The 20,100-nt window shown below is 44.5% G+C and overlaps 1 protein-coding gene and 1 long non-coding RNA gene across 2 annotated transcripts in view; both read right to left on the minus strand.

Annotated features, from left to right (window-relative positions):
• LOC309529748 overlaps window positions 1-20,100 on the minus strand; it is a 537,650-nt gene that overhangs the window by 195,498 nt on the left and 322,052 nt on the right. The window lies entirely within an intron of this gene.
• Window positions 1-20,100, minus strand: part of VRK2 (VRK serine/threonine kinase 2) — a 69,169-nt gene that overhangs the window by 29,189 nt on the left and 19,880 nt on the right. The window contains exon 8 of the mRNA XM_082217691.1: window positions 12,821-12,953. Coding sequence (XP_082073817.1) covers window positions 12,821-12,953 — 133 coding nt within the window. The remainder of the gene's footprint in view (window positions 1-12,820; window positions 12,954-20,100) is intronic.

Here is a 20,100-nt window from a genome sequence, read left to right on the forward strand (position 1 = left end):
ATTTTTCCCAAGGAGAAACCCAACCCTCATTTAGAATCAGATTAAGTTCAATTTCTCTGTGGACAAACCAGAACTACGAAGGGGGGAAAAGTAGGCATTTGAAAACTGTTTTGCTCGTTAACGGCATAATTCTTCAGTGACCGTTCTAAGCCAAGCAAAATAAATTTGTGTGGGGTGGAAGCAGTCCAGGAACGGGAGATGGCACGCACTAAGTAAATGTCCATAAATTGGCACATTTTATAGCTGATGCATACACAAAATCTGATCAAGCTTAAGAGGAGAATAGCAAGCTTTAGGGAAGCGTCACTACTGGGCAGAGTTTTCTTTTGTTTGACAGCCGTGGCCAAATCATGTCTGTGATGTATAATTTCTAGAAGAATGAAACAAGAGCTCTGCTGAGCGGTATGGGGGGGTGGCAATTGGCTGTGGGAACTGAAGACACCAAGGTTTAGTAGTCTAATGGTTTCCTAGGAAGGAGCAGAGCTTTAGGGTGTGACAACGCAAGCGCTTTGATGACCTCCCTGCAAACGCAGAATCTGGTCATGCAAAAGGGGGACGTGGCCTTGCAGTTGCGACATTCCTTCCCCCAGGAAATGTGAACAGTCCCAGCAGCCTCAGTTTTCAAGGGGAAACTTTTAGAAGTTTTCCTTTCAATCTGCATTTTATTAATTGCTGCACTCCGGTTAACTTTGACCACTCATTTTAAGAGAGGTGTGACGTGGGTTTCAATTTGATGGTACTATGCATCACATCCTGTTTTGTTTTTTGTTTTAAACCTCTTGGTAAATAAAATAAAGCATCGGCATCTTGAAAATCTCAGCTTTAAGGCTTTCAGTACCAAAAGCTATGAAATAATAATTAATAATAATAATAATAATAATAATAATAATAATAATAATTTATTACTTGTAAACCGTCCATCTGGCTAGGTTTCCCAAGCCACTCTGGGCGGCTTCCAACAAAGATTAAAAAGACATTAAAATGTCACACATTAAAAACTTCCCTGAACAGGGCTGCCTTCAGATGTCTTCTAAATGTCAAATAGTTGTTTGTTTCTTTGACATCTGATGGAAGGGTATTCCACAGATCGGGTGCCACTACTGAGAAGGCCCTCTGCCTGGTTTCCTGTAGCTTTGCTTCTCGCAATGAGGGAACCGCCAGAAGGCCCTCGGCGCTGGACCTCAGCATCTGGGCAGAACGATGGGGGTGGAAACACTCCTTCAGGTATACTGGAAATAAAAGGTTTCAATGTGTGCTGATATCCTGGTGATATCTCAGAAAACAGATCTGGGATTTTTTTGGAGGTGGGCAGGAGGAGATGATATGATGGTGGTTCTTCAGTGTCACACATAACTCTTTGTGTGTAATTCCTTATCCTGAGTAATTATTCTTCTGCAAGCCTCAAAGGGCAAACATGCTTCATTTGCATAATTAATAGAAATAGCACTCATTTTATTTTGATTTAACCCACAACGGCCAAAGCATGGAGTACCCCCATTGTTCTAGTTTCATGGGGAAGGTGGTTTTAAAACAACAACTGACAAACCTAGACAGCATCTTAAAAAGCAGAGACATCACCTTGCCAACAAAGGTCCATATAGTTAAAGCTATGGTTTTCCCAGTAGTGATGTATGGAAGTGAGAGCTGGACCACAAAGAAGGCTGATCGCCAAAGAATTGATGCTTTTGAATTATGGTGCTGGAGGAGATTCTTCAGAGTCCCATGGACTGCAAGAAGATCAAACCTCTCCATTCTGAAGGAAATCAGCCCTGAGTGCTCACTGGAAGGACAGATCCTGAAGCTGAGACTCCAATACTTTGGCCACCTCATGAGAAGAGAAGACTCCCTGGAAAAGACCCTGAGGTGGGGAAAGATGGAGGGCACAAGGAGAAGGGGAAGACAGAGGACGAGATGGTTGGACAGTGTTCTCGAAGCTACCAGCATGAGTCTGACCAAACTGCGGGAGGCAGTGGAAGACAGGAGTGCCTGGCGTGCTCTGGTCCCTGGGGTCACTAAGAGTCAGACATGACTAAACGACTAAACAACAACAACGTTTGATCCATTTAACCTACTACTGTCCCCAATGACTGGCAGAGACTCTGCAATGCTCTCAAGCTGGGGTCTTTCCAATATCTGCCCCCAGGATTCTAACCCTGGATGCCAAGAACTGAATTTAAGACCTCATGTGATTTCCGCCCTGAGTTGCAGCCTCCTCCACTCATGGTTCTCTGAAGCCCGATGTTGGCAACAGTCTTAACAACAGAGATTCTTCTTGGGTGCTCAAAACCACTCTGGGTTTATTTCTAAAGGAAGAATACATAGGAAAGGGGACAGGAGTTGGGAAAGACATGCAGGGTTCTTTTTGGTTAAATATCTGCTAAAAATACAACAAATATGCACTCCAAGGTGTCAGGGAACTGACATTGGAGCTAGAGGCGGAGGGAAGGCTCTCAAATGATGCTGGAGAAGGGCCTAGCAGGGAGAGAGGCAGCTCCGCAGATGGGGAAGCAAATCAGCGCAACACCAGGGATATAGAGGGGCTGATGGGGGAATCGGCGAGAGGGCCCCAGGAATCTTCACCAGACACCAGCGGGGAAAGCACGGGTCCTCCGCTACCCACCCTGCGCAGAAGACTTCCACGCAGAGAGAGTAGGAGGAGACTGGGTGTCAAACAAGTTTTATGTTGGAAAAGATTTAAGAAATGCCCACTGACGGATTCTGCTAGTGACTGAGGCAGCCTCGAAGTGAAGGGCTGCCCAGACTGAAAGTTAAGCAAGGCAACAAAGCCTGGAGAGGCGGTAACTTACGCACGAGCAACCCATACACATTACACAAGGTTTTCAAACTGTAGGAGAGGTTCCTGGAATTCTTCAAAAACTGATCAAATGCCCTTTATTTAACAAATGATCAGTAATCTTAGTCCAAAACCCAGCCACATGGTTTCTGATGGAGACTGGTCTTTCAGAATGCATGATTATGTTTTCTACTTTTAGTCTCTTTCTATGATTTTCCATTTTATACATTTCAATAATTTTATAATCATTTTTTTTACATTTCAAAACTTGACTTCCTTCCCCCTCTTTCTGCGGCTCCTTAAATTTATTCTTCATATTTTCAACATATCTAAATTAACTTAATTCACACATTTATTTATCTACTTTAAATACATACTCTTATAAAACTGCAGGTTATTACAATAATCCTGCCCGTGTTCTTATCTGTTTACAGTTCATCTGTAAATATTCAATAGACCATTTCCATCCTTTTATTACAAGTTTGTTATCTTGGTTTCTTAATTTTTCGCCATTTCTGTATATTCCACAAGTTTGTGTATCTATTCTTCTTTTCCTGGGACTTCCTTCTTTTTTTCCCATTTTTGGGCAGGTGACATTCTTGCCGCTGTAGCAGCATACATGAATAAATTTCTATACGGTTTTGGCAGTTCCGTGCCTATAATTCCCGAAAGGACTTTTAGTTTCAACAGGTTTCACCTACACTGTCACAGGCAAGATTACATTTTGCCAAGCCAGAATCAGGCCTAATAGTTCCAGTCTAAGATTGTGGCACATCTAGCAACGTTTTTTTATGCATGCTGTGTTGACTTTGCAAGGAGAGAAAGGAAAGGAGGGTAAATAGGGCTGGTGGTTCTCTCAATGGCCAAAATAATTCTATCCTCCTCCTTTATCTGGCCAAAACTAGGGATATATCATCCAAAATGGGTCTCAAGTCCGTATTGTGACATTGGTTTCCTAGTTTTTGACCTGTCAATATATTGCAAATCATGATGTTTGCGTGCGTCCTATGGCAAAAAAAATCACTATGTGGGGAAAACTGTGAAGCCAGCCAATGCCTCAACATAGCTCCATCCATACTTCAGACACTGTGATATATCAGTGTATCGCAATGTTTAGCTGGTGGCATATCACAAAGTTGGTAACCAGATATTGCCAAGTCCAAACTTCTCAAAGTGGCTAACCATCTTAAAAACACAAGAGATGGAAAATCCACAGCAAAAAAACTACGTAAAGATATGCTAGTTTAAACAACAGAGCATATGTCTCAGCCAGGATGAAAACACTTTGTGAACGCAGAAATTAAAAAGGCCCAGGGAAATAAAATACTAAAAAGCTGTTTTGTCTGGTATGGAAAGCACTTCAAACCTTCCCAGAGAGAGTTTTGGAGTTAGGGTCACCTTCCTGAACTGCTCACCTTCCTTACTGCTGAAGTGAAGGGGAACTGGAGGATCTAGGTGGCGGTTCTGGCAAAACAGGCCATGGTGCCAGGTCAACATGGGAACTTTCTAAGAGATCCAACCCCAATGTGATTCTGTCATTTAAACATCATTGGTGCAGTGTGGGATCTAGCCAGCATTAAGGACGTGGGAGACTGCAGCACCACACTAGATTTCAAATGCCATTAAATAATAATAATAATAATGTCCCAAGCTAGTAAACCATTGTGTCTCATCCATTTCACAGAACCACAGAATGGTAGAAGTTGAAGCTGATGGTAGAAGTTGATGTTCTTCAACATCAACTTTGTTGGACTGGTCATGTTGTACGGATGCCTGGTTATCATCTTCCAAAGCAACTACTCTATTCCAAACTTGAAAATGGAAAGCGTAATGCTGATGGTCAACAAAAGAGGTTCAAAGACTGTCTCAAGGCAAATCTAAAAAAAATGTAGTATAAACACCAGCAATTGGGAAACACTTGCCAGCAAGCGCACCAATTGGAGAACAGCCTCTACCAAAGGTGTCATGGGCTTTGAAGACACTCGAACTCAGGACGCAAGGGAGAAATGTGCTAAGAGGAAGGCACACTTGGCAAATCCACACCATGATCAACTCCCGCCCAGAAACCTATGTTCCCACTGTGGAAGGACATGTGGATCTAAAATTGGCCTCCACAGTCACTTACGGACTCATTGTTAAAACCGTGTTTATGGAAGACAAACTTACTTGGCTACATGTGATCCCCAAAAAGGAAGAAGAGAATGGTAGAGTTGGAAGGGACCCCAAGAGACATCTAGTCCACTCCCTCACCCCCTGCAATGCAGGGACCTCAACTAAAGCATCCATGACAAATGGCAAATTCGCTGCACTGGGTTTAAAACAAACCAAACAAAAACCAGCCATCTTGGTGCTTTCTTTGCTGCTCTTCTACATTGCTTTGCTTTTTACGTGGTCTTGCAAGCCGCTTTGTGTCTCCTTAGCAGCAGAAAAGTGGCATCGAAATCAAATCCTCGTTAATAAATCTCAGGCCACTTAACTGGGATTATTATGCCGCCGCAAAGTTTGTGGCCAAAAGAGGATCTGAACCCTGTACCGAATTAATCTTATTCATAAAGGTATTTCTAGACTGCTTTTCATTTTTAAACACCAAAGCGGTTTACGGCGACAGTACGTGAAACCACACAATCAAGGCCATATAAAAAAAGCTAAAAACAGACGGCAGTTAACTGTTGTGGAAAGATGTGCTCCTAATTGCCTGCGTAGGGCAGACGGAATTGAAAAGTTTTCAGCGTGCATTTTACAAGCTGAAATGGAATGCGCCTGCTGAATCTTTTATCGGCAAGAAACTGGCCCAATGACCACTTAAAAGCTCTATTTCTCGTTGTTATCAAACGAGTCTCACAAGCTCGGCAAATCGTCATGCCACTTTAAACCACTATTAAGGAATCCTGGGCATTACAGTTTGTTAAGGGTGCTGAGAGTTGTTAGGAGGAACTACAACTCCCAGACTGATTTCCCAGTCCATCCCTTTTCCTGGGGGACTCTGGGAACTGTAGCTCTGAGAGGGAAATAGGAGTCTCTTAACCAGGCACAGGCAAACTCAGCCCTCCGGGTGTTTTGGGACTACAACTCCCATCATCCCTGACCACTGGTCCTGTTAGCTAGGGATGATGGGAGTTGTAGTCCCCAAAACACCTGGAGGGCTGAGTTTGCCTACGCCTGCTCTTAACCGTGCTCAGAGCCCTTAACAAACTGCAGTTCCCAGGATGCTTTGGGCAAAGCCACAACTGTTTAAAGTGGTATCACAGTGCTTTAAATTTATGCTGCGAATGTGGCTTCAGGTCCAACAACACATCTCTCATCACACACCGCAGCCTCTCTGCATATTTAAAGCCTTGTGCCTGAGAATGCCCAGGTATCACTGCAAAACTGCTTGTGCAGAAGTGCTTCAGCATTGCTTTGTCAAATTAATAAAAAGCATATTGAGATGAAGATTTCCACCTCTCTTAGGAAAGGAACAAACCTCTTAGCATCAGCTGTGTAATTTACGTGTTAAAAGCAATTGGACAGGAGACAGCACCTGAACTCTTCCTCCCCCCCCGACCCCCCCCCCCCAGCCAGCCAAGCCAGTCACCCCCTTACAAATAAACACACTGGAACAAATTTAATTCAGACAGTTCATATTCCTCTTATGTTCATCAATGATGGCAAATTAAAACCAGTCTCATGCACTCTGCGTGCAGGGCCCAGAGTATTTAAAAGAAGCTCGATATGTTAAGCGCAGTATATCTCCAGAGAAATTAGGTATTGACTGCATGCCTCAGTGAGTAGAAAATCTGCACAAATCCATATGCCACATTGATCCAAATATTACTTTTTAACACTACTAACAATGTAACAAATTTTTAAGAGGTATGCTTGACGCAGGTATAATTCTCTTTAATTATCAAGGAACAAGCAAGGAAGGCAACACTATTTGCATAATGCGGCTTTCGGGAAAGAAAACGAATGCTCCATAAGATCTGGGCAGATTCTGGGATTAAAATTGGGGGGGGGGGAGACCCAAGCCAATCGTACGGTTGCTTAGACCATTGGTTTCAAGCACAAAGAATTGAATTTGGAGGAAATAAGAGGCCCCAATGCCAAATGTTTATCGCTCATATAGCATTTTTATGGCTTTACAGCTATTTTATCACTTCTGCCGCAAGGTGGGCTGTGATTCTGTTTAAGACCAAGACACAAACCACCCCAGTTCTGCAAGCAGAGGGGGGAGATTTTTTAGCAACGCAGAAAAGCAGTCTGAGGCAGAGCCCAGTCCGTGGAGCCTCCTAGCTCACCTGTGTTGACTGACAGCAGTTTTCCAGGGCTTCAGACAGGGGACTTCCCTGGAGATCCCAAGGATTAAATCTGGGTCCTTTCATATGCAAATCACACGCACAGGTTTAGGAGCAAGCCAGTGATGCAATGCAGGGAAGGGGTGCATAGGCAGGGAAGCCCATGTGCGTGATCAGAGATACGGCACTGGACCCAAGAAGGGTTACGTCTTAGAACCCCCTTTTGGTGTTGCTGCTGCGGCAAGCGAGTCACTGTAGCAGGCGACCTTCACACCTCACGTGACGGATATGAAAGGAAAATGGAAACAGCCTTGTTATGACAGTCTATCATCATTGTGAATGGACTTGAGACAAACTGGGCCACTTGGACTAAGGCGTGCAGTTTTCCAAAACGCCAAAAGGGGGTCTAAAGTGGACCTTGTGATTGATGCATGCTCCTAGTTTCTAGGCCTCCTAGAATTGTACATTGGGAGGGGACCCTGAGGGTCATCCAGCCCAACCCCCTGCAATGCAGGAATCTCAACTGAAGCATCCATGATTGGTGACCACCCAACCGCTGCTTCAAAACCTCCAAGGAAGGGAGAGTCCACCACCTGCCAAGGGAGACCGTTCCACTGTCGAACAGTTCTTACTGTCAGAAAGTTTGGAAAGAGTCTCCTTATTTGTAACTTGAACCCCAGAGCGGCTGGGGAAACCCAGCCAGATGGGCGGGGTATAAATAATAAAATTACTATTATTATTAATCCATCTGTGGCGACCACACAGGGTCCCCGGACGTTTCACCGTCTATTGATCCCTGTGCCACCACTTTATATCTCACTGCCACCACCCAGGCCCTACCTGGTACAATACTGAGTCCAGTCAGGGTTAAATTAGAACATAAACTTCTGATTATTTATTGCAGTTTAACAAGCGTGTGGTTTCATAAACGGTATCGGTCAATTACAATCATAGGGTGCCTATCCAGACCTATAACTTCTGCTACCTGCTCTCGCTCTCTAAACCACCTCCTCAGATATTTACTCGTCTTCCTAGCTCCTAACTGTTCCTGACTCAGCTTATTTCGCTACACTAACTCAACCTACCCAGACTCTATCCCAATTCACTCCCACTCCAACCAACCACCCAACTCCCAACGAACTCCTCCCTTCGCCCTCCCAGAGCTGGTTTTATAGTCCCTCTGTCTCCACCCCCCTGGGTTTTGATTGGGTAACCTGTTTAACTATTTCACCTCCAGCACTCTCATATGTTAACGTCACACCATCCATCGGATCAAGTCCTCATGAGCACAAAAATGTCTGCTATCTTCATCAACTCACTTCCCCATGGCCAAAAATAGTTACCCCCACATATGCAAAAAAGAAAAAGCCCATAACCCATAGAGGTGGAGCACATTACACAAATGCACTCAGTCTGCGCAACTACAACTCACCACATAATTCAGCTATTTGAGCGTCTGCGGAGTAACTATTCCCTATTCCCTTGAACCAGGGAAACAGTGAGCGCTGAAACGCCATCCGTTCAGGAGCCGTTTTTCACCCGATAATTCCTTTCATAGACTAATGCAGGTGCCTTTTACAGAACAGGCCATGCTTGCCTGTCGCCACATGTCTCACAGCATCAGTGGACTTAACAGATTTCCACCCTCCTCATCCCGTTGCACGGGCCAGAAAAAGCTTGCCCATTATGGCCCCTTTCCTCCTGAAATGCTTCCAGCAGGTCAAACAGTGCAATTGTCTCAGCACCAGAGAGGCGCAAGAGTCCCATTTCATTTTTCCTAATGACCAGCGTTAAATGACTGCAGGTCTTAACAGTGCTGGCAAATTATCAAGGCCCTCTACATTACATGGTCAATGGTCCTTTTAATAGAAAAAGCAATAACGTATAGCTGTTTGTGCCAAGTAAAACTCGTTAGAAAGTATTAGTTTAAGATAACAGTTCAGCAGCTATTAACGACCACAAATGTTTGCCGACGCGCGCACGTTCCCTCTTCTGGTGGGGTGGGAGGAAAGAGAGGAAGAAAAGGCCTGTCACTTTTTCTTAAGTATGGACATTATTGTTTATACAGAGCCATCAATGTATATGAGGCTTGAAGGAGGAGCCTTGGAGAATGGGCAACAGCTCAGTGGTCAAGGGCATGTTTCGAATGCAGGATCGATGCCCGGTTATCACCAGCTACAAAGTTTGCAGATAAAAAAGCTGGGAAAGATCTACAGAGCTGCTGCAAGCTAAATTACACAGTATTGGCATATATCTGTAATCTCACTTCTGTGCCGCATTTCTCTAAAAGGAGATTACAAGAGGGAGAGAGGGAAGGCAGGGGCAAGGCTAACAGCAGGATACAAGGCATGGGTAGGCAAACTAAGGCCCGGAGGCCGGATGTGGCCCAATCACCTTCTAAATCTGGCCCGTGGACGGTCAGGGATTCAGCATGTTTTTACATGAGTAGAATGTGTCCTTTTGTTTAAAATGCATCTCCGAGTTATTTGTGGGGCCTGCCTGGTGTTTTTACATGAGTAGAATGTGTGCTTTTGTTTAAAATGCATCTCTGGGTTATTTGTGGGGCATAGGAATTTGTTCAATCCCCCCCCCCCGAAATACTGTCCGCCCGCCCCAAGGTCTGAGGGACAGTGAACCGGCCCCCCTGCTGAAAAAGTTTGCTGGTCTCTGATACAAGGTATGCATATTGGCAAATGCACCAATACTGACTTAAGTCCTTAAAAGCCCCAAACAGCTTTGGCCCTGTATACCTGCAGGAGTGTCTCCACCCTCATCATCCAGCCCGAACACTGAGGTCCAGCTCTGAGGACCCTCACTGCGAGAAGTGAAGCTACAGGGAGCTAGGCAGAGGGCCTTCTCAGTAGTGGCACCTGCCCTGTGGAGCACCTTCCCATCAGATGTCAAGGAGACAAGTAACTAGACAACTTTCCGAAGACTTTCTGAAGTTGGGAACATTGGGAAGTTTTTAATGTTTGATGTTTTGTTCTTTTATAGTCTGTTCAAAGCTGCACAGAGTGGCTGGGGCAACCAAGTCACATGGGCGGGGTACAAGACCTGTAATTATTATTATTATTATTATTATTATTATTATTATTATTATTATTATTATTATTAAGGCAAGGGTAAGCCAACCCTCCAAATGTTGTTTATCTCCAACTTTCATCATCCCTGACCATGCTTGTGGAAGCTGATGGAAATTAGAGCCCAACAACATCTATGAGAGCAGGAGAGTGTCTCCTAAAGGTTCCCTGAAGATCAGAAGCCACAGGAGATCAGGGCCTTTAGTGTGGTTGCCCCTGTTCTGTGGAACGGCATTCCTGCCGCTATTCAACAGGTGCCTGCTATCCACACTTACCAGAAACAAGTGAAGGCGTTTCTGTTCTGGCAACCTTTTCCAGCCACGTGAACAGGTCTCTGCCAGGGGTGTTAACTAAGCAGCACTGCTTTAAAATTTATCCGATGTTCCTTCCTATATGTTTGTTCCCAACTGTTTCTTAGCTGCTTTTGTTGAATTCTGTGCATTGCCTCAAGGCATTTGTGGAAGGCAATGCGATAACATCTGGAAAGCACATGTTTGCTACCCATGGACATTGGGTGGGGGAGATCAAATTAAAAAGCTTTATAGAAGAGGCAGATTTTTGGGGAGCGGGGTTGAAGCTGGTAGGAGAAAGGGAGGAGGAATCTTATTGGCAAGTTGGGAAGGAATTTGAGACAGAACTCCTAAATAGCACCTACTCCCCGCCCCCCAAAAAAGTCTCAAGTTAAACAGTAGTCAAAGTTTGGCAATAATCACTTTTATTTTTTCCACACTAGCATAACATTAGAATTGACTTTGTGTCTTGCTGACATAGCAACTAAGAAAGTCGTGTTCCATTGACCACCATCGATTGCAAGCAATGCAGCCATTGGGGGGATGGACAGGCTCGCCCAAGTGCCATATGTTTTCGATATTGACCTTTTTCTCTTTTTCTATGGCTCTTTGGGCCAGCTATTGAATTTGGACTGCAGTGTAATAAACAGCTGAGGTTTAATTAATGGTAAATGAATACAAGACACAGGTTATGACTTTAACTAATTAGGGAATTGTTGAATTAAGTCTGCCTTGGAATGCAAGGCAGTGCAATCAATATCCAATAAAAGGACTATGTATGTAATTTACCTGCAAATGTGTTTCCAATACCGTCAAAGTGAGTTTAAATAAGTAAGATATATGAAAGGCTACTGTGGGGGGGGGAGCTTGAGGGAGCAGGGGCGGGCAAGAATTTTTTAAAAAGTTAACACTTCACATAGCTTGCAAAATAACAAGAAAAGATGATGAGCTTTGGGAAGTTTAATCAGAAACAAGGAGAGCTGTCTTGCCAAGAGCACAGCAGAAGATAGTTAGAAAGGGCCAAAACGATCACTGACTTCGGCCAACTGGTGGCCTGTATGCAGGAGGATTCCTATGTGTTTTGATATGAGTAGAAAAATAAGGCAAGCTACAGATGAAGCCGCAAGGTTAAATCTCTGCTGAATTAATTTAGCTTGCACTCAGTTACAGACCAGTCCCATTTTTGTGTGTGGATTTTCCCTACGAATGTACGAATATTCCACAGGTAAATTGTACACATTTTGTAGGCATTCTTCCTATACAGTGGTACTTCTGGTTACGTACTTAATTCGTTCTGGAGGTCGGTTCTTAACCTGAAACTGTTCTTAACCTGAAGCACCACTTTAGCTAATGGGGCCTCACGCTGCCACTGCGCCACTGGAGCACGATTTCTGTTCTCATCCTGAAGCAAAGTTCTTAACCCGAGGTACTATTTCTGGGTTAGCGGAGTCTGTAACCTGAAGCTTATGTAACCTGAAGCGTATATAACCCAAGGTACCACTGTATAGCAAAATGCATAATTATCATTATTATTTTGCATTCTTTTAGGGACCAATGGGGCACTGCAAAATCTAGAGGTGCACATAATGAGGGGGGAATCTTTTTCCCCCCTTCAGCTGAAGGGCCACATTTCATTCTGGATAACCTTCTGGAGGGCCAGAGACAAAAGAATGTGGAGTCCTGAATTTAAACTTCACCTTATACAGTCGGCTGGTTTCTACACATAGTCATCCTGCCGCCTCTCTATTCTCGCATCCAGGCAAGAAAGAATCACCATCAGAGGTTAAGGACACACACTCCAGCTAGGCAAATTTATTCAGGAATGATGTCGATCAAGGATAGTGAGGGGCGTGGCCTGCAGAGAGGCTCAATGGCCAAGACGGAGAGCCCTGGAGCACCAGGGGGACGCTCGAGATTCTCCTTTCCCCGCGGTCTAAATTTGCAAGCAGGGATGTCAAAACAGATTCATCTGCTGCAAAAAGCGGACTGAACAAATTACTTGGCCTGTTCCCAAGTCAGGCTGGAAGCAGTGAGGGGAAAAAGAGTGAGAGAGTTCCACTCTACTACTGATCTGATTGTACAGCTTCACAGTGCACGACATCAAAGTTTACTTAAAGGGAGTAATTTCCTTTCTTTAAAAAAAAGGAAGGGGGAAAAGGAAGTTCTCTTCGCCTTACAGCATTATTCAAAATTCACTGTTCTGTAGCATGCTTTCTCCCTTGCTGCACTACAGACTTAGGGGGACAGGAAGTCGCCACACAAAGCCCCATAAACCTGCTGCTTCTCCAAGTACGCTTCACACCAGCCCAATTACTCATTTCTCCTCCCCGAAATGTTTTTGAAGGGGTGAAGGAAGACCGGGGGAGGCAGAGAGCAACCTACCTACTCCCTTGTGAGCATCTAAGCTGGTAAACTCTATGGTCCCATTATGGCCCTTCTTAGGATTTTCCCGATACTCTTTGTGGTTCCCATCGGGACAATATCTGTAGGCGAGTCCATAATCAGCAAGATAAACCTGGAAGACAAGAGGAGAGAAATGAATGATGCTTTTGTCCTCTGGAAAAAGTATAACCTTTCTAATTAAGCTGGAGGAAAACGGTGGCTTGAGGAGACTCTCAGATCTGCATTTTATTAAGCCAAATGGCATCTCAGGATAAAATATGTCCATCGAGGGGCTGTTAAGAGCTACCCTCGCCTTCCTGAGTTGTGTGCCTCTTCCATACCCAGTCTTATTTCAGAGCAGAAAGGATTTTTTGTCTGTTTTGCTCCTAAGCTATCTTCTCTCCAGGTGGGCCTCCAGACATCATAAAGTGCAATATGTCTTTTATCTGTCTCCATGCTGCTTATGGGACCCCGTCTCCTCCTTACTAAACACACTCACACACGCAGGCATGACAGATCGTGTCTTTCAACAGCCAGCCCTTCGACAAGTTCATAACAGCCGTGCTTACAGAAAAAGGACGGAAGAGGAAAGTTTCCCACAAACACCAAGCGTACGACATACTAATTTTTCCTTCTGGCAGGGGGGACAAAAAGGCTCCAGGAGAGAACATCTCTCTGTAGTCAGAACAGAAGCTTTTGAAAGTTTTCCAACAGCCACACAAAAAAGGAACTGCAAATAATCCTGAGAAAGAAGACCCCCTGGTTGTCAGTTTTGCCATGTCTGAATCTGGCAGCAATAAGGAAAAAAATGGTAACCCATTAGGGGCAATGTCTCAAGCAAACCCAGCTATGCTCTCAGAATCTGATGGCCGCCCTGCTGAGCACTTGTTTAATGAACAGAGCATGGCAACTTGACTTGGTAAACTCTAGGTTAGATTACTGCAATGTGTTATACATGGGGCTGCCTCTGAAGACGGTTCGGAAACTTCAGCTGGTTGCAGAAGTTGGCTGCTAGGTTGCTCAGTGGGGCAAGAAGGTATGAGCTTATTACACCAATCCTGGCCCCAAATGCACTGGCTGCCAATTAGCATCCAGGCCCAATTCAAACAGATGCTTTTGACGAATAAAGCCTTAAATGGCTCAGGACCACAATACCTCAAAGACCACCTCTCCCCATATGAACCTACCCAGAGCCCGAGATCATCCTCTGAGGTCCTTCTTTGTGTGTCTCCTCCATGTGAGGTTCAGAGGGTGGTAACATGGGAAGGGATTTTTTTTTTTTAAAGTAGCTCTCCATTTATGGAATGCTCTCAACAGGGAGGTTCACCTGGCACCTTCATTACGTAACTTGAGGTACCAGGCAAAAACATTCCTCTTCTTCCAGGCCTTTGGCTGATTAAAGAATAAATTTGAGGAGGTACTGTCTTCGTTTGTTATCAGGTAATGTATTTTTATGTTTTTATTTTGTAAAGTGGCGCATGATCTTCGAATGAAGGGTGGTATAGAATTTTTAATAATAATAATTGTAACAATAATATAATAATAACGGTAATAATCGTAATAATCGTAATAACTAGGGATATGTTGGGGTGGGGATCCCTAAAGATTTTTCCCCAATATATTCCATAAATGTTTCCAAGAAGCTGTTAGGATATAGTTCCGTTCCACCTTTAGAACAGGCATGTGAAGTTGTTGTAAGTCAAATGTGTGTTTACTTCCAGCACAGTCTGCTGGGAACTTCCGTTGTATATAGCTTTTGCCAATGCTGTTTGCTTGGACACGAAGGGAAGCAGACGTGTTTTTCCTTTGTTCTAATGCTGAATAAAATGCTTGTAAATACGCCTTACATATGCCTCTGTCCGCCACTTCTGTTGTGAAGAGTTATTCACTCTGCTGACTAGTGCTCACGTTTCTAAAGGCTTCTGAAGCTATGAGTCGCTGATTGATGCTGTTCCAAGGGAGACCGGAGTTCGCCCGGCTGCCGGCCGGTGGGCTGGAGCCAGCTGGGGGCCTGTGAATTGCCCCCGTTCCAGGGACGCATCCCAACAGAAGCAAACACAATGTACAGCGGTACCTCGGTTTTTCAACGTAATCCATTCCGGAAGATTGTTTGAGTTCCGAAACTTTTGAACACCGAGGCGCAAAGGGCTGGTTGCAAATGCAATTGAGAAAATTGAGAAAATTGAAAAACACGCAGAGGAACCTGTTCCAACTTCCGAGGTGCGTTCGAGAACTGAGGTACCACTGTAGCAGAAATAAATTTGTTACGAATTCAGATCACGGAAAGTTGCAAAATTAAGATTATAATTTGGAAGACAATTGGATTTTTTATTATTTTTTTATTTTTATTAGATTGTGATTTGATATGTTAACTGGATGTTTTATTGGAAAATTAATAAATGCTCTAAAAAAAGAAATATATTTGTTACTGTATACCAGGGTGTCCAACTCCCAAGAGACTGCGATCTACTCACAGAATAAAAAACTGGCAGTGGTTCCGGTTGAAGTTTTTGAGCTTTTTTTTACGGAGGAGAGTCTCATTTTTTTGGCAGGGGAGTGTTTAGGTCAAAGTTGTTGAGTTTTTTTAGGGAGGAAAAGTAAAGGGGAAAGGGGGAAAGTCACCAAAAAGATCACTAAGGAAACAATCTGCCTCACAGCGAAAACTCCATCTTCTGTTCCAGTGATCATGCAAAAATGGAGGATGGGGCAAGGGGCTGGGGCTCTTATGCCACTGCAAAGGAGGCCGTGATTGACCAGAACATCCCGGGGATCGACCAGTCGATCTCAATCAACCTGTTGGACAGCCCTGCTGTACACCACAGGGTTTGGGAAACGTCTGGTCCACAGATGCCATCTGACCTGCCAAAGCTCCTCCAGAGCATGGAGTAAGGTAAAGGGTAAAGGGACCCCTGACCATTAGGTCCAGTCATGGCTGACTCTGGGGTTGTGGCGCTCATCTCACTTTACTGGCCAAGGGAGCCGGCATACAGCTTCCGGGTCATGTGGCCAGCATGACTAAGCCACTTCTGGCGAACCATGCAGCGCACGGAAACGCCGTTTACCTTCCCGCTGGAGCGGTACCTATTTATCTACTTGCACTTTGACGTGCTTTCGAACTGCTAGGTTGGCAGGAGCAGGGACCGAGCAATGGGAGCTCACTCTGTCACAGGGATTCGAACTGCCGACCTTCTGATCGGCAAGCCCTAGGCTCTGTGTTTTAACCCACAGCGCCACCCGCGTCCCAGAGCATGGAGTACAGTGGCCACCTGAGCCACCAGGGACAGTGTTGAATCCAGGAGCACTTGCAAGATGCAGACCTGCTCCTTTCAAGGGAGTGCAACTCCTCACCTGCCAGAGAGGCCACCCCCTGCGCTAGACTAAACATGAAAAGAAACGTAAAAAAACAAATTATGGAGTTACAGCACCACCGAAGAAACAGCCCAGTTTCTTCGGAGAATAAGCACCTGTTAAAAGCTTTGCAATAATAAGTGGACATTAAGCAGCAGCAGCCACTGCCCTTAAGGCTCATGCTCCCGACCAACACCTTCGAAGCATCACCAGCGTTAAGAAAATCACTGCATTAATTTGCAAGCTGTTAAGTTGGAGAAACTACTTTCCGCATCACTCTTTAACTAGTTTTGTGCTTTCCTGGCAGGCAAATCCCTGCCCTGGAAAATATATATATATATATATATTAACAGCGCCAGCCTGACCTTGCTCTTAATTTAATTATATTGCTCTTGATGGGCTTCTTTCTTTTCCGTCTCCCTTTTCCTTTTCTCTTTTTCTACACACAAAAAAGGCAGTCAGGCTATCTGGTAGCTGATTCTATTAAAATTACTGACTCCTGTTTGTGCCCCCAGCAGATTTACAGTCTTGGGATGGCTGGTCTGTGTCTTAAAGGGGAGGGGGACCCTGTTTCTTGCTGCTGCATTTTCTGCGCCTATTTGGAGCGTGTCACCAGGACTGTGGCTTTCTGTTCCTGCAGGGGCAACAGCTTTTAAAGATTATACTGATTATATTTCTCACCTGACGACCTGTACAAACTGCAATACAAAGATTAAAGACTGGAGGCGGCGTTTGGAAATCTGGGACAAGGCATAAAGTTTTGTCAGGTTGACCGACTCTTATTTCCTCCCGTATCCTCTAGCAGATTCATGCTGCTTGCTATACAACCCAGCCGAGTTGGAAAGACAATAATGCGTCAAGTCACTGTGACGGAAGAGGCGACTTAAGTGGAACTGGCTGGCATTCCCTTGCCATTGAGCTTAGCAATGTAAGAGGCAGCCTTGCCCAAATATTGCCTCCATCTAGGCACAGAGAGATATGCTTTATTTTATTATTTGGAAATCACGAACTGTGGCTAGCCAACTGCAATTCTGACACTGATTAAATGCAGAGGGGGGAAAACACACACTTTAGAGCAGGGGACAGCAAACTTTTTCAGCAGGGGGCCGGTCCACTGACCTTCAGACCTTGTGGGGGGCCGGACTATATTTTGGAAAAAAATAAAAATGAATTCCTATGCCCCACAAATAACCCAGAGATGCATTTTAAATAAAAGGACATATTCTACTCATGTAAAAACACGCTGATTCCCGGACCGTCCATGAGCCAGATTGAGAAGGCGATTGGGCCAGATCTGGCCCCCAGGCCTTAGTTTGCCTACCCACACTTTAGAGCACTTTCCAAAGCAGTTTAAGCAACTTTTAACAGGACAGAAAGGATGCCATAAAATAAACTCTGAAAGAAGAAAGATTCCATCAACCTTAAGGCAAAATGTCAATGAGAGACAGAATTTTGGTCAAAAGTGAGGAAGCTTTTTCTCACTGTAAGAGCAGTTTGGTTAAAGAAAGCAGCAGGTAAGATGATTTGAGGAACAAACCACATTCCTTGAATATTTCCAAGGAAACACTGGATGAGCAACTGCTGTGGATGTTTCAAGTATTTTATTTATTCATCCATTCAGATTTCAATTAAATCTTATTGTAATTATCTGATGGCTCAAGGCATAAAGTACCTGCTTAACACCTGATCCTTAGCAGCTACACGGAACTGAAAAATACACAGCAGTCCCAAGGAGAGCTTTGAAGGCTGTTGCCAGGGCAGAAGGCTCAGACCCTCTCCGAATACGCTGCAACAACCCTCAAAACGTTAAGAGGCTTATTGATAAAAAGAGAGGCTCTTTTGCCCTGAAGATTCACTCAATGGCCTAACGCTTCCCTGCAAATGAATGAAATCAGCAGCAAGCTGACCTTCCGGAGGTCAGCAGATTCCGATCATCTTACAATTCCCAACACATCATTTAGGAGGTCAAAGGAAAAGGAGAGGGCTGCTTTTATTTGCTTGCCTTTCTCACTCCCATACAAGCAAACAAATAATTACTTGCTTTACACCCCCCATTGTTGTTGCTGTGCGTGCGCTCTGCATTGCCTATAATGCTGGGAACATTTCAGACAAAAATAATTATAAAACACTTCTATATGGTATGACATATATATATGAGAATGAAAAGCAGATATTCTGGAATGGAAATTTCCAGCAGAAATAAATAAAATTCCGACACAAGCTTTCTTGGTTATTTCATAAATTTTAACATACCGCTTGACTTTAAAACAAAAAAGAAAGAAAAAGGCCTCAAGGCAATTGTAAGAAAGCTGCTCTTAAACCTGGTTTGGAATTAACTACAGTCACACCTCATGTTACGTTTGCTTCATGTTACGTTCTTTCAGGTTACGTCCCGCGGCAACCCGGAAGTACCAGAAAGGGTTACTTCCGGGTTTTGCCGCTTGTGCATGTGCAGAAGCGCCAAATCGTGCTTCATGCATGTGCGCAAGCGCCAAATCGCGCTGCGCACCTGTGCAGATATGGCGCTTCGGGTTGCGCTCTTTTCATGTTGCGAACCAGCCTCCGGAATGGATCCCGTTCGCAACCAGAGGTACCACTGTATGTCTTAGTGCAGGGATTCCCGCAGCCCTCAACAGCTGCTTTGAGTGATGTTTTGCCTGGCAGGAATGTGTCATTGAACATTGTGGTTCTGACTGGAAAGCTCAGTTGGTTAGAGAACAGAGCTGATAGCACCAAGATTGCAGGTTCGATCCCTGTATGGGGCAGCCACATATTCCTGCTTGGAAGGGGGTTGGACTAGATGATCCTCAGGGTCCCTTGCAATTCTCCTCTGGCTACTGTGGGACCTACTGCCTTCCCCCTGCACTTTTGCATCTGGCTTTACTTATCCCTAGCATGTTGTCCTATGAAAGAATCTGGCCCTTAGGATTTTCCCTTCCTCACCCTGGGGTCCAGTGCAATGTCCGGAAGTCTGTTCGAAAACCAAAGCGTTCTAATACCAAGGCACACTTTCCCATAGAAAGTAATGCAAAATTGATTAATCCGTTCCAGACTTTTAAAAACAACCCCTAAAACAGCAATTTAACATGAATGTTACTATCTAACAAGACCACTGATCCATAAAATGAAAGCAATAAACAATGTACTGCAGTCAGACAATCAATCATTCGGTAGCTGAACTGAGTGTCCACACAGTCACATGCAAAAAAGAGCCGCAAAAACAAAAATGCAAAATAAACACCAAAAACAGACAGACCTCAGCGTAACACTCAAAACATAAGTGTGGCACTCAAATCAGAAGCGTAACACTCAAAACGGAGCATGTTTGGCTTCCAAAAAAGGTTTGCAAGCCAGAACACTTACTTCTGGGTTTGCAGTGTTTGGGTTCCAAGTTGCTTGAGTACCAAGGCGTTTGTGAACCAAGGCACCACTTTATATTGTTTTAGTCAACAGAGCTGCCACGTAAAACCTGGCGAGATATATTGCTTTGTTAGCTCAGCAACAAATCTGGATCAGCAGTGTATTAGCAGGCCAACTTAATTAGGGCTGCAAGAACTCAACGACAGCAAAGCGGCAATCAACCGCGCTGCAAGATGCAACACCTGATCTCTCCAAAGCATTTGTCCCTGGGGCGCAAGGAGTTCTCATCCACTTCAGTGGCATTTGCAGACAGGGAGTCTCATCCAGCTGGCCTGTGCATGGACACAAAGACCAAGGTGTGCATAGGGAGCTGAACGAAGGATTTCAAGCTGCAGGGACCACTTTGAAGGCAAGTCCTCACAGTGTGTGCAAAGCTGCACCCGAGCCGCCCGAAACTGCTTTAGCGTGCATGCGCTACACTTCAAAAACCCGTCTGCATACTGCACTTTCAACTCTTAAAATGTTTTCTTATGATTATATATAAACTGTCTTAAAGGTAAAGGGACCCCTGA

The sequence above is a fragment of the Podarcis vaucheri genome (assembly GCF_965113315.1).
Source record: "Podarcis vaucheri genome assembly, chromosome: 3".
In the NCBI taxonomy this organism is placed as follows: domain Eukaryota; kingdom Metazoa; phylum Chordata; class Lepidosauria; order Squamata; family Lacertidae; genus Podarcis; species Podarcis vaucheri.